Source organism: Babylonia areolata, chromosome 18, assembly GCF_041734735.1.
Source record: "Babylonia areolata isolate BAREFJ2019XMU chromosome 18, ASM4173473v1, whole genome shotgun sequence".
NCBI lineage: Eukaryota > Metazoa > Mollusca > Gastropoda > Neogastropoda > Buccinidae > Babylonia > Babylonia areolata.
In genome coordinates this window covers 31,349,601-31,364,600 of record NC_134893.1, presented here as the reverse complement: position 1 = coordinate 31,364,600, position 15,000 = coordinate 31,349,601, and the positions used below count along the sequence as shown (strand labels likewise).

The 15,000-nt window shown below is 43.9% G+C and overlaps 1 protein-coding gene across 1 annotated transcript in view; it reads left to right on the top strand.

Moving 5' to 3' along the window:
- The window catches only part of LOC143292220 (netrin receptor UNC5C-like), a 180,641-nt gene that overhangs the window by 112,375 nt on the left and 53,266 nt on the right, over positions 1 to 15,000 (top strand). Inside the window, exons 9-11 of the mRNA XM_076602406.1 lie at positions 7,226 to 7,323; positions 9,844 to 9,886; positions 14,434 to 14,765. Coding sequence (XP_076458521.1) covers positions 7,226 to 7,323; positions 9,844 to 9,886; positions 14,434 to 14,765 — 473 coding nt within the window. The remainder of the gene's footprint in view (positions 1 to 7,225; positions 7,324 to 9,843; positions 9,887 to 14,433; positions 14,766 to 15,000) is intronic.

Genomic DNA, 15,000 nt, shown 5'->3' with positions numbered 1-15,000 from the left:
TGGCTGCGTTTGTTGGTGTTACTTTTCGTTTGTGGGTTTTATCTTGTCTCACCTCTGTCTTGTGACTGTCTGATGTTCTTTTCTTTTCTTTTTTTTACCCTGCCTTGTTGTTATGTGTCTTCTGCAAGATAGTGTTGAATTGTTTTGCATTCTTCTTTGTCTGTCTGTCTTTCTGTTTCTCATTGTCGCACTCTCCTTGTTTGTCCCATGATTACCAAGATACCCCCAGCTCCTCCGTCCCAAAAAAAAGCAGTTACGTATGCACTCTTCATCACATCGTCTGCTCCCCAGTTCTGTTTCACCTCATCCTTTATGGCCTCTCCCCCCATCCTTCATCCTAATTTTTTTTGGTACATCGTTCTTTCTTTCATTCTCTCTGCACACAATCTACATTCTCACGTTCGCTACGCGTGACTGAGACCGCGAAAGACCGAGACTCAGAAAGCGAACAGAAGCCAAGAGTTCGTTCTGGAGAAACGGGAAGAGTTGAAGTAAAACGAGGAGAAGATGAAGTGGGTTCATTTCGTGAAATATGCCTTCGCGGCCGCCTGTAAATCCTCTCCTAAAAGCGATCCAGAGATAGACAGTGACAGAACTCTTCTTGTTGGCATGTTGCTGGGCATGCCATTTCTTGGGTGAGTTACCCCGGGTGCTGTGTCCCGTGATCACAGTCCTTTATACAGCACTAAAAAGAAAAAAGAAAGAAAGAAAAAGTGTGCACTATGTGTCATATTGTCTGCTGCCCCATTCTTCTTTCACCTCCTCATCTTTTCTCGCGTATTTGCCCATCTCTGATCCAAACCTTCTTTTTCTTTCTTTCCCTTTTCTCTCATTAAAGTATATACGTGGTATTGGGTCTTTCTTTCATTCTCTCTGCACACAATCTACGTTCTCACATGCTTAAGGTCTGACTGCATCGTGAAAGCTCGAGAGAGAAAACGGAGTGAAGCCAGGAAGAATTCTTGCAAGAGAAAGGCGAAGTCAAAGTAAAAATGAGAATGGAGGGGTGTCGTTGCGCGGAATACGTTTTCACAGTCACCCGCGGAAAGTTAGTAAATCCTACCTTTCTGAAACGTTCCAGTGACAGACAATGGGGGAAACCTAAATAGCGACGATCCGTTTTCCTGGTGGAGGTAACCCAGATGCTGGGTATACACGCTCAGTGAGCGTCTTGCCTTACGATATGAACAGCTTTTGGAATCAGCAAACAGTTTCCGAGCATGAGCGAGGGGCTTCTTGGTGATATGGATATCGGCATGAAGTATTCTACATTTCCTTGGCTTTTTGCCCAGTAACACTCACGTTGGTGGTATTTTCGATGTGCAGTGGTCTTGTTGGTGATGGTGAGAGTTGTCAATGCCACTTTGGTTTCTTTTTTTTCTTTTAATTCCAAGTGAAATTTTCTGATCTTGTCGTGTTTGGCAAATTTATTGGCGTTACTTTTCGTTTGTGGGTTTTGTCTTGTCTTATCTCATGTTGTCAAATGACTCACTGGTTGTCTTTACCCCCCCCCCCCCCCATTTCTTCCCTTTATTTGCATGCCTCCTGACAGGGGGACACTCATTTTTTACTTTTCCTTATTATTTCTCTCTGTCTCTGTTTCTTTCTTTCTTTTGTATTCGCTCTTCTTCTTGCATGCTTATTTCCTTCCAAGGTATTGAGAAAAAAAAGCAGTGTGCACTCTGTGTCACTTTGACGGCCTCCCACTCTTCTTTCTTCTTTCATATTCATCATTTCCCATCGAGCCTCTACCTCCATCCCTTTTATCTTTTGTTTATATATGGTTTTCCCTTTCTCACACAATCTACATTCTCATATTCAATGCGCATGATTGCACCGCAAAAGCTCGAGAAAAAAAGGGAAAGAGTCGAAGTAAAATGAGAAAAAAGGGCGAAGGGGTGTCATTACGCGAAGTATGCTTCCGCAGCCGCCAGAACAGACCATAAACCCTGGTTTTTTAAACGCTACAGTGATAAACATTGAAACACCCATAGTTGTTGGCATGTTGCTGGGCATGCTTTCTCTTGGGTGAGCTACCCCGGGTGCTGTATTTGCACGCCTTGCCACAAGAGATGGAACACTTCAAGATTCAGCGAACGATTGCTGAGCGTAAAAGGGTGGGCTTTCTGCAGATGTATCTCAAGACAGTCGTTTTCGGCAGGGGGTACACGCCATTTCCTTGGCTTTTTGCCCTGTAACACTCACGTTGGTGGTGTTTTCGTTCTGTAATGGTCTTGTTGGTGATGATTAGAGATGTCAGTGCCACGCTCTTACTCCGGGTTTAATTTTCAGTTCTTGTCTCTGTTTGACATGTGTATTGGCTGCGTTTTGTTGATGTTACTTTTCGTTTGTGGACTTTGTCTTGTCCTATCTCGGTTTGTCAAAATGACTGCCCTATTTTCTTGTCTTTTCTCCTTTTTCCCATGTTTTCCCTTGTATTCATCTCGTATGCCAGAGTCTCACAGTTTTGTAACTTTATCTCATTCCATCTATCTCTGTTTCCCTCTTTCTTTTGTATGCACTCTTCTCTTTTGTGCCCACTTTTCTTTCATACTCATTATTTCCCGCCTCCACCGCCATCTCTCATACTATCTATTGTTTATGTATGGTTCTCTCTTTCATTCTCTCTGCACCCAATCTACATTCTCACATCGAATACACATGACCGCAGTGCAAAATCTCGAGACAAATGGGAAAAGAGTCCAAGTAAAAAGAGAAAAAAGAGAGTGAAGGGAATTACTCAGCCACCCGAAAAGACCATAAACCCTGGTTTCCAGTGATAGACAATGACAGAAACATAGTTGTTGGCATGTTGTTGGGCATGCCTTCTCTTGGGCGAGCTACCCCGGGTGCTGTATCTGCACGCCTTGCCACACGAGATGGAACGCTTCTAGATTAAGCGAACGATTGCTAAGCGTAAAAGGGTGGGCTTTTTAAAATTTATTTATAGATATATCCCAAGACGAGTCGTATTCGGCAGGAGTTACACGCCATTTCCTTGGCTTTTTGCCCTGTAACTCTCACATCGGTGGTGTTTCCGTTCTGTAATGGTCTTGTTGGTGATATATAGAGTTGTCAGTGCCACAAGTTTATTCTGGGTTTAACTCTCTGTTCTTGTCTTGTTTGGCAACTTTACAGGCTGCATTTTGTTGGTGTTACTTTTTGTTTGTAGATTTTATTTTATCTCAGTTTATCAAGTGACTGTCCATTTATTTGTTGTTGTTTTTTATCCTTTTCTCGTGTTCTCCCCTGTATTAATCTTGTTTGCCTTCTACCAGTCTCTCAGTTGTGTAACGTTCTCTCATGCCATCTCTCTGTCTCTGTTTCTCTCTTTTGTATACACTCTTCTTGTGTGCTAATTTCTTTCAATTTCTTTCAGAGGTACCAAAAAGTGTAGTGTACACTCTGTCATATTGCTTGCCTCCCACTCTTCTTCTATACTCATTTTCTGTCTCCACCCCCATCCGTCATCCTATCTATTTTGATGTGCACAGTTCTCTCTTTCATTCTCTCTGCACACAATCAACATTCTCATTTACAAAACGCATGACTGCAATGGAAAATCTAGAGAGAAATGGGAAATAGAGGGTGAAGGGGTGTCGTTACGCGAAATATGCTTGCACAGCCGCCCGAAAAGACCATAAACCCTGCATTTTGAAACGGTCCAGTGATAGACAATGACAGAACCATAGTTGTTGGCATGTTGCTGGGCATGCCTTCTCTTGGGTGAGCTACCCTGGGTGCTGTATCTGCACGCCTTGCCATACGAGATGGAACACTTCAAGATTCAGCGTACGATTGCTGAGCGTAAAAGGGTGGGCTTTTTGTAGATATATCTCAAGACATTCGTTTTCGGCAGGGGGTACACGCCATTGCCTTGGCTTTTTGCCCTGTAACACTCACGTTGGTGGTGTTTCCGTTCTGTAATGGTCTTGTTGGTGATGGTTAGAGATGTCAGTGCCACGCTTTTACTCCGGTTTTTTTTTTTTTTTTTTTTTTTTGTGTGTGTGTGTGTGTGTGAGTGTGTGTGTGTGTGTGTGTGTGTGTGTGTGTGTGTGTGTGTGTGTGTGGAGTGATGGCCTAGAGGTAACGCATCGGCGCAGGAAGCGAGAGAATCTGAACGCGCTAGTTCGAATCACGGCTCAGTCACCAATATTTTCTCATCCTCCACTAGACCTTGAGTGGTGGTCTGGACGCTTGTCATTCGGATGAGACAATAAACCGAGGTCTCGTGTACAGCATGCACTTAGCGCGCGTAAAAGAACCCAAGGCAACAAAAGGCATTTTCCCTGGCAAAATTCTGTAGAAAAATCCACTTCGATAGAAAAACAAATAAAACTGCACGAATGCAAAAATAGAAAAAAAAGAAAAAAAAGGGTGGCGACGCGCTCTCCCTAGGGAGAGCAGCTCGAATTTCACACAGAGAAATCTGTTGTGACAAAAAAGAGAAATACAAATGCAAATGCAACTTTCTGTTCTCTTGTTTGGCAAGTGCATATGGCTGTGTTTGTTGGCGTTACTTTTCTTTTGTGGATTTAGTCTTTTCTCATTTTGTCGAATGACTGCCCGTTATTTTGTTTTCTGTCCTTTTCTCTCATGTTTTCCCCTGTATTCATCTTGTATGCCTTCTGCCAGAGTTTCTCAATTTTGTAACTTCTCTCTCATTTTACTTCTATATTTCGTTTCTCTCTTCTGTATATGCTCTTCTCTTGTGTGCTCATTTCTTTCAAAGATAATAAAAAATGCAGTGTGCACTCTGTCATATTGTCTGCCTCCCACCCTTCTTTCACATTCTCTATTTCCCACCTCCACCCCCATCCTTCATCCTGTTTATTGTTTATGCATGGTTCCCTCATTCATTCTCCTTGCACACAGTCTACATTTTCCAATACAATTCGCATGATTGCACCGCAAAATCTAGAGAGAAATGGGAAGAGTCAAAGTAAAATGAGAAATAGAGGGTGAAGGGGTGTCGTTACGCGAAATATGCTTGCACAGCCGCCCGAAAAGACCATAAACCCTGCATTTTGAAACGGTCCAGTGATAGACAATGACAGAACCATAGTTGTTGGCATGTTGCTGGGCATGCCTTCTCTTGGGTGAGCTACCCCGGGTGCTGTATCTACACGCCTTGCCACACGAGATGGAACACTTCAAGATTCAGCGTACGATTGCTGAGCGTACAAGGGTGGGCTTTTTGTAGATATATCTCAAGACATTCGTTTTCGGCAGGGGGTACACGCCATTTCCTTGGCTTTTTGCCCTGTAACACTCACGTTGGTGGTGTTTTCGTTCTGTAATGGTCTTGTTGGTGATGGTTAGAGATGTCAGTGCCACGCTTTTACTCCGGGTTTAACTTTCTGTTCTCGTCTTGTTTGGCAAGTTTATTGGCTGCGTTTTGTTGGTGTTACTTTTCGTTTGTGGGTTTTCTCTTCTCTTGTCTCGTCTCAACGTGTCTACTGACTTTTTGTTTGGCTTTTGCTTTTATTTCCCTCGTCTGCTTTTTTTATATTCCCCGTTTGTCTGTTAGACTCTCTTCATTCTCTCTCTCTCTTTCTCTCTCTCCCTCTCTTCATTCTCTCTCTCTCCCTCTCTTCATTCTCACTCTCTCTCTCTCTTTGACTGTGTGATTGTCTCGTTTTTCTTCTCCTATCGCTCTTTTTGTATGATCTGTGCACACATTTCTTTCCAAGGTGCAAATAACTCTGTGTCATTCTGTCTGTCCCTCCTGATCTGTTTACCTCCTCATTCACCCCGCCCACCCCACCCCTCCTCGTTCTCCATTCGTCCTTCTCCAGCCTCTATTATTAGTTGTTTTTTTTTTTTGTTCTTTCATTCTTTCTGCCTACCGCTTTGATTCTCACATTCAATACATAGCACTGCAGGAGCCTGAGATTCACCAGACGTACGGAATAGAACCAGGAATTCATGCGAGAGAAAGAAAAAAAATCGAAGTAAAACTGTTAATGAGATGAAAGCCGTATCATTACGGACGAAATATATTATGCCTCCGCAGCCAGACCGAAAAGCGCCGCGCACGTACAACCCCGGCTTTTAAAACGTCCCAGTGATAGATAATGACAGAACCATAGCGGCTGGCATGTGGCCGGGGGGGTGCCTTTTCCCTGGGATGAGGTGACCTGGGTGCTGTGTCTGCCCGCTTGATGAGCTGCTTGCCCAGGGCGATGGATGGAACGCCTCTGGAACGTCGAACAGCCGTACGTAAATGACGGAGGTGTGTACGTGGCATCGAATCATGTTGCCCTTACCCCGGCCTGACGACCGCAGAAGGGGCTGTTCTCAGGGCTGTTCTCTCCTCCGTGCATGGTGGGTGTCCTGAGAGAAATCATTTTAGGGCTTGTGGGGTACATTACCAGCTTTTTTTTCTTGCTTTGTGTTTTTATTGTTTTGTTTTGAGCGTGTGTGTGTGTGTGTGTGTGTGTGTGTGTGTGTGTGTTCTTTTTGTTTTTGTTGATGGCATTTTTTGTGTAATGTTGAGAGTGATACTGATTATGATTTTGTTGTTGTGTTTGTTTTTCTTATTTTAGTCGGTTTCAATTTGTTTGACTGTTTGATTTTTGTTTATAGGTCGGGTTCAGTTTATTGTTTTTGCTTTGAGTAGAAAGTTTAATTGTTGAATGTTTTGTCTGTGTTAGACTTTTCTGTGGTTTTGTCTGTTGGTTGTTTTTCTCATTTCTCCTCCATACTTGTTTATTAGGTTGATTATTTATTTATTTATTTTTTTTATTGTATTTATTCTTTTTTCCCCTCTTTTTACTGGTTTTTAATTTGTTTCGTATTCTTATTTTACCCAAACTCTAACCTTCTCTACCTATGATCTTTCATCTTTTCTTCACCCCCTCCATACCTCCTTTCCTACCACTCAACACTTTCCCCCCTCTCTCTCTCTCCTTCCTTCCTCCCTTTCTCCTTTTCTTCTATTTACATTCTTTTCTCTCTCGTCTCACATTACGCTCCTTCTCGCCCTTGCGTCTTTCCCCCCGCTCGTTGTTCCCCCTGTCTCTTCCCTCTGTCTGTCCACCTGCGTACCTCCTTTCACACACGCTCACTCTTTCTCCCCCCTCCCCACCCATCACCACCACATCTCTTCTGTCCCTGTTTCTCTGCCTTCGTTCTCGCATCTGTTTGCCAGCATCTTTCTTGTTTCTGCTCACGCAGCGCCTATCAGGCCCTGCATTCCGCCTTGTCTCGTTGTGTGATGCAGGGTCTGCTTTCGCCGTTTTCTGCCAGATGTGTCTCAGCAGCGCAAGGCGGGTAGGGTAGCCCCGCAGCGAGGGGGCTTCCCCACGAGTCAGTTCGCGGGTGTGGAGCATCTAGCTCAATAGTACTTTCAGCTCAGTGGTGTGGAGCATTGGCTACGGCTGTTCGGGCCCTGCTTGTCTTCCGTCTTATAGATAGATAGATCCCTTTCTTTCCATAGATAATGTCTCCGGGCTGCCTGGAGTGAGACGGTCGGCTGTCAGGAAGAGCGCGGATGTATAATGACGGAGGTATGTTCCGTGCGTACGGGGTGCCACGAGGCGAGGCGAGACTGACGAGGCCAGGCCATTGACCTGGGAGTGTTTTCAGTTTTGACGATTTTCGTCTGACATGTTTGTGTCAATTACACAAACACAAATACTGTCTCAAGGCCTGACTAAGCGCGTTGGGTTTCGCTGCTGGTGAGGCATCTGCTTGGCAGATGTGGTGTAGCGTATATGGTTTTGTCCGAACGCAGTGACGCCTCCTTGAGCTACTGAAACTGAAACTGAAAACACAAATACTATCTGTGTCTGTCTCTCAGTCAGTCTCTGTGCTCTCTGCCTGACATCTCTCATCTCAGGACTGCATGCACATACGTACGCATATTCATATACACCCCCACGTGTGTGTGTGTGTGTGTGTGTGTAAAGGAAAAACGTGGGCTTGTTTGCAGACTGTTCAGACATACGCATTTGACCTTTTCGCAATACGTTGAACGGAGGGTTCGATGATTCGAATGCTACACTGTTGACAGTCTGTGTGTAGCATCGAACATCAGGCAAATTGTAAACGTACTAAAAAGAAAAGAAGCAATGGCCATTCCCTTTTCAAATGTTTCTGCTGCTGATAATAGGAGCTTGAATTCCAAGATTTTGGCGGGGCTTGCACCTTGTTTTGAAAGCAAATAGCACAATTATCACGTTTGATGTGTTAATGTCAGGCTCATGACGTTGATAATTTAGACCCAATGATTTAATTTTAAGGGGTTTTTTTATTCTATGAAATAAAACACCAGACATATATTTTTGGATTGTTGGTTTTTATAATGTAATCCAACGGATTGAGAAACATTGAGAATTTACATACAATGAAACGCTAGACAAGATTAGTGTCAGAATATCAGTGGTTTCGCAACAATCTCAAGAAAGGACATCAACTCCAAAAAAGTATTGAAAAACTAACAACGATTATAACTGAGCATGCATTTAGGTCTTGACAGGCTGAGCTGATCGTTGTCAAGTTTCTGAATGACCAGCGTAAGTGCAAGATGGTCATGTTTGTATACTGTTTCCGGTATACTGGTATGTTTTTGACTCACTTGTGTAAACAAAGTGAGTCTATGCTTTAACCCGGTGTTCGGTTGTCTGTGTGTGTGTGTGTGTGTGTGTGTCTGTGTGTCCGTGGTAAACTTTAACATTGACATTTTCTCTGCAAATACTTTGTCAGTTGACACCAAATTTGGTATAAAAATAGGAAAAATTCAGTTCTTTCCAGTCATCTTGTTTAAAACAATATTGCACCTCTGGGATGGGCACACAAAAAAATTAAAAAATGAAGCCTAATTAAATGCAAATTGCATTTACTGTTATATTTATATTTTTTGTATTCTCTAAACTTGGCACTTTGATCTGATATTCTGACCCAACAACAAGAGCAGTCATTATCATTTTTTGTTCAAACAGGAACTTCTTTTGCTAAGCATGGAAGTTTTATTTATTTTGCAAACGTTTTGGTGCAGATAGTAAAGAAGGGAATTTACTCTGTAATTAATGCTAGGGGAGTTAATTTGCTTTAAACTGATATTTCTCATCTTAAACATTACATTTTGAAATTATACTCAATACATAAAAAGCTTGTTTTGTTTTTTTTTTAATTTAAAAAAAAAAGTGTATCACAGGTGAGTCTTGAAGGCCTTGCCTCTCTTGTTTTCAATGCTTTCATCGTCAAAACGTCGTCTGGTTAGTTCCCGAAGTGATGGGTACAGTGGCAGACTGGTTTAAACCACAGGGAATTATGTCCCGCGATTCTGTTAGATCCGTGTGTTTCTTCACCTTTTATTTCCACTTGTGAAGTTTTAGGTTAGGAGAAAAGCTCGTCTTACGAACAGTTATATTGTTTCCTTTTTCATTCATCTTTAATCTTTAGAGGAGTTAATTCCTGGTTTTGTGCTTTTAAGTCACACGGGTTTTATTTTTCACTTCAGTTTTCACCATTTTTTCCTCTTTCTTTTCTTCCACTTCACACTGGCTTTCCCTCAGCCTTCCCCTACCCACCAGTCAATCGTCCTCCAAACCTTTTGAAGCATACCTTTCCCGCTGTTCCAAAGACGCCAGTGAACCTGAATAATGTGCGATGACCTGTGAACAGTCATAACTTTTTTTGTGGTAATGCTATTTCATGCAGTGTACCAAAAATAAAGAACGACAGAGAGAAGATCAGCGGGAATGACTAAGGCGGGGGTGGGAAGGCCGAGGCAGCCACTTCAAACAACAGGGGGTTGGGTCTGGGTGGGGTGGGTGGACGCCCGCAGCCCCCCGAAGTATAGATTACCCCCCTTTATCTTTGGCACCATCTCGGCAGGAGGACCGGGGATCTACCGACCTGTGCTCTTTTACCTGGAGAGGTAGGCAGCTGGGATGCTCGTCAGGTGCCCTGTCATGGCATCCGCGGCTCTGTTTGAGCAGGAGTTGTCGGAGCGTGTATTGAAACTTGTCAAACGTAATACCTGAATAAGTACACAGCCTCCGATTTGAAGATCGGGGGAAAATAAATGCAGGCCTCACGGGCATGGCTCTTTAGAAAGCCCCCGCCCCCCTCACCCCCCCCCACCTCCTTCTTTTTCTTTTTTTTTTAAAACTTGGTATGATGGAGCGAGTAGAACCGGAAGTCTGGGTAGGAAGAGGAGGGGTAGAAGGGAAAGGGAAGGGGGAGGGGGGGGGGAGCTTTTGAGGAGGAAACGGGTTTTACGAATACTTGGGATTGCCCGAAATTTTGCCCGGTTCGTCCTGACAATATGATCCCATCTTTCTGTTCCCAAAACTCTCTCCAACTGTCCCCTATTCCTGTGCTTCGCCCCTTTATTTTATGCCGAAGGCAGTGAGATTACTTGTGTCATTGGAGATGTTAGGGTTTGTAGTTAACTGTAAATAGTTTCTTCGGGGGGAGGTATAAGAGAAAAGGTAAGGAGGATAGGGAAGAGAAGAAAGGGATGGGGGAAGACAGGAAGAAGTAGAGACAGAGAGGGGGTAAAGAAGGGAGAAAATGGCTGAGGAAGAGAGAGAGAGAGAGACAGAGAGAGGAGAGAGGGGGGTGAGGGAGGGAGGGAGCAAGTGATGAAAAGGAAAGGAGAGAAGAGAGGGGTTTAGAAGGGGGTGGGGGGTGGAAGAAACTACAAGACAGAAAAGAAGGGACAGAAGACATTTTAGATGTATGGTAATTCAAAGCTCACTGATCAAGGCCATGTTTCAGAAACACAGGTTTGGCTCAAAATTAAAACTACACATCCTATTCAGTGGCCACAGAATTTACTGTGACTTAATTGTCCCTCTGTGGTGTCTCGAATATTCATCATAAAACTAACATTTTGAAAGCTGCGAAATCTGGTGTGGTATTGTGGCCTTAATGTATTGCACATATTAAGATTTTGTTTTCGACTGAGCAGGGCTTAATGCAAGGTTTTCAATACTCCACACATTTCCATTCCCCCGAATTTAAATTTATGAGATAGTGAGATAGACAGGGTTTCTTTTTGCTTGTATATTATTTCTTTTTTCTTCGTCAAAGATATTCGTTTTTAGGTTCGGAATTTGTTTATCAGCAGTGTAGCAGGAGTATGTGTCAGATGAACGCCTGTTTATTATAAAATTTTAACACAAAACGGTTAAGAGCGGAGTGCGCGCACGCAAGCACACACACACACACAGACAGACAGAGATAGAGAGAGTGTGTGTACATGTGTGTGTTTCTCAGTGTGTGTGTCACACAGAGGGAGAGACAGACAGACAACAGTCAGAGACTCACAACACACGGGCAGAGAGAGAGAGAGAGAGAGAGAGAGAGACTGACTGACTATGTGTGTCTACGTTAAATTTTACTTTCCGCGTGATCCAACCATGTGGGTTGTGAAGATTTTTCGTGAGAATGCAGTGCTTTTGATGCTGAGCTGTCTGCGGTGACTCGCACTTCATTCGTTGTAAAAGCCATCCTCTGTAGTCTGCAGACTTTAATGGATTGTGACAGGCTGGAACCCAACATGAGGGCGATGTATAGGCTTTATCGTTTGAAGGAAGGTTATACAACCAGAACCGGATGATACCTGTCACATCCGCTCGCACGCGAGGGATGGCACGTATGCGTGTACCCCCCCCACCCCCACACGCCCCCGCCCCCATATCCGCGCCTCTCTCTCTCTCTCTCTCTCTCTCTCTCTATATATATATATATATATATACATACATAAAACAAAAAAAAATAAAGTTTATAAAAACCTTTTTGGTGGTAGATGAATCCTCTTTGTTTAGTAGGATACGACGTTTCGAACCACAGGCCCGTTGTCAAGTGATGAAAAGAGGACAATGTGGATAGGAAAGCCTGTGTGAGAAATGGGTGATGACATCTCGCTTCTTTCTGTTTTGATACCATCCACACAAATGACCAAATGCCTTTCCAACCTGCTCATCCTGATCCTCAGTTCAACGGCACTCCTCTCCATTCTTTTAATCCATTAACTGGAACAGAAGTCCATGAAATCCTGAAAGAAATGACAATAAAATCCTGTGAGCTCGATCCTATACCAGCCTCTGTCTTTTTCCAGTGTGTCTCACAACTTCTCCCCACAATCACCAATATTGTCAACTCATCCCTTCTCACTGGAACGTTTCCATCCAGTTTCAAAACTGCAATCGTCCGGCCACTTCTGAAGAAATCCAACCTTGTTGCAAACATTTTGAAAAACTATCGATCAGTTTCTAATCTTCCATTCCTGTCCAAACTCCTTGAAAAAGCTGTCCTGAAGCAGCTCAACAATCACATTTGTTTCAACAATTTCATCCACCCATTTCAGTCTGCCTATCGTGCTGACCACAGCACCGAAACCACTCTCCTCCACATCCTGAAAAACCTACTGCTAGTGTCCGACTCAGGACAAATCTCCTTTCTCACTCTTCTCGATTTGTCAGCCGCCTTTAACACGATAGACCATTCAATCCTTCTTTCCCGTCTTCATTAATTTTACATTTGGTATCAATGACACTGTTCTAAACTGTTTCAAATCTTATCTCACTGATCGATTCCAGTCTGTCATTGTTGACAATTTCCAGTCTGAACCTGTTAAAATTGAACATGGAGTCCCACAGGGATCTGATTTGGGCCCAGTGCTCTTCACACTGTACACTGCTCCTCCTCCTCCAGTTTTAGAGTTTGTCTCTGCACAGGATTCAGCGCTATATAAATACCATTATTATTATTATTATTATTATTACACAACCTGCCAGTCTGCAGAGTCATGCAACAGGACCCAGACCTCAGAGAAGTCTTTCCCAAGCCACCGCTAATTGCCTTTCAGAGAGACAAGAACATGCGTGACATGCTCGTGAAGTCCAAACTAAAACCTCTGTCACAACCCATAAGGGGTTGCCCATGAACCCCCCGCACCTTCCCAGACTAACTAACACCCCGACAACACAAAACACAGAGACATAGATAATTCAGCTCAATTCTTTACTGTTGTGCACTTTGAATATCCTGGTCCAGACACACGAATTTAAACACTTAACTACAGCAACACTCTTTAGTTACACCATAGTAGCATGACCACGACACAGTAAGCCCTAGTAACGGCAGCACAGATGTACGCGAAAAAAAAAAGTTCGCTTGAACCTAAATCAAGTTCGTCCGTTGAAGACCAGTGTCGCTGAACTGGCTTTAGTCACATGCCTGCAGAATCGGAGAGGGTGGAACGGGATGAGGGACTGTGGGTGAGGACGCTGGAAAATATGGGGGTCGGGGAAAGGAGTGGGAGTGAGGGAGTTTGGAACGGACGGGGATGAAGTGGGATGACCACCACTGAAAAGGCGAATCCTGGAGTCCCGTCGGGGTGGCAGTCAGGGGGAACCCACAGGAATAAATCACAGGGAACAAATCTGTAACAAGACTCCCATGTCTCTGTAGACTATACTCTAACACGTTATGAAAGAGTATCCCTCCACCCCGCCCCCTTTCCTTAAGCAGTACACATTACGCCAAGTAGACGAGTAAGTGGATATTGATGCAGTCGCTTCCACACAAAAAACTACCAATGCCAAAAGTACAGGAACCGCCCATTATTGTTTCTCATAATTAAGGAGTTGAACCTGCATATAATACGCAAGACACATTTACCCTAAATGACAATTTGTCGTTATTTATAATGCTAGTTTCGCACTGCAGCAACAAAACTCAATGAGGTAATATTACAAATCATCGTACTACATTTTCCAACATGACACAAAAATGTTTTGGGAAATTTAGACACAGTTTTCATTGTAAAGAAGGTATATTTGAAACAATAAATCGAGCCGAATACATGTCAGAATAACACACTTAACCTTATCAATTCCCCCCAAAAATATCTAGAAATAAAAGAATACTGGATTTAAAAGATTTCCGTTAAAACAATCCCAAAAATGCAAACAAATGTCACAAGTTACGACACTAACACCACGAGGACAAACTAACTATATAACTCTCCCCTCACCTGTCACCAGGAATGAGGCACACCACTGGCCCAGGAGAGAACACAGAACACAGACCCACACAGAGGCAGAAGGGGTTCACACAAGAATCGAACCCCACGACTGTCCAAGGGGGCACCCAACAGCTCGCTTGCTGGCTCGGCGACCCTTCTCCTTCCAAAGCTCGGCACCAAAGGCAAAGCAAAACCCTTCCTTCACAACGACATTAACTCAGAACTCATCTCAAGAGTTCAGAGCGAGAAGGACTAAAGACATGTCAGACACACATCACAACAGATTCACGTGCTTCAGTTCGGAACAGAACTGAGCATACAAGAGAACAATAGAGCAAAAAGGGGGAGAGAGAAGGAGGGAGTAAGGGAGAGGGAAAAGGAGAGGAGAGGAAGGGAGACGAACACACCACAAATGAATGCCACGAACCGTGACAACCTCTCACCAGCCATTCAGCCTCACCAGGGTGCAGACCCTGTGGGGATCGAAAGTGCAAGGCCTGTCCCTTCATAGACACCTCAGGTTCAGTTGTTGGACCCTCTGGCACTTTCACTGTGAAATCTCATCTCAACTGCCAGTCAACTGATATTGTGTACATTTTGTCCTGCACCCTCTGCTCCAAACTGTATGTGGGGGAGACCTACCGTTCATTGGGCGAGGGCTTCTCCGAACACCTGAGGTCGATGAAGCTCGGCTACAACAACCCTGTCGGCCAGCATTTTGCTTGCCCATTCCACAGCTCCACCCATGCAAGAATTTCAGCTGTGTGTCAGAACCCCAGTGACAGCACGTACAGAAAGCACATGGAGAGCCGCGTCATTGACCGCTTGGGGACTGCACAGCCGAATGGATTGAACGTCAGTCACTGACGTCTAGAGCCTGGGCCTTTCTGCCTTGATCTCTCTGTCCTTATTCTTTCTTTAACCTCCTATCCCTCTTTTCAGAAGCAATATCTCTCTCTCTCTCTCTCTCTCTCTCTCTCTCTCTCTATATATATATATATATAATCTGTGTA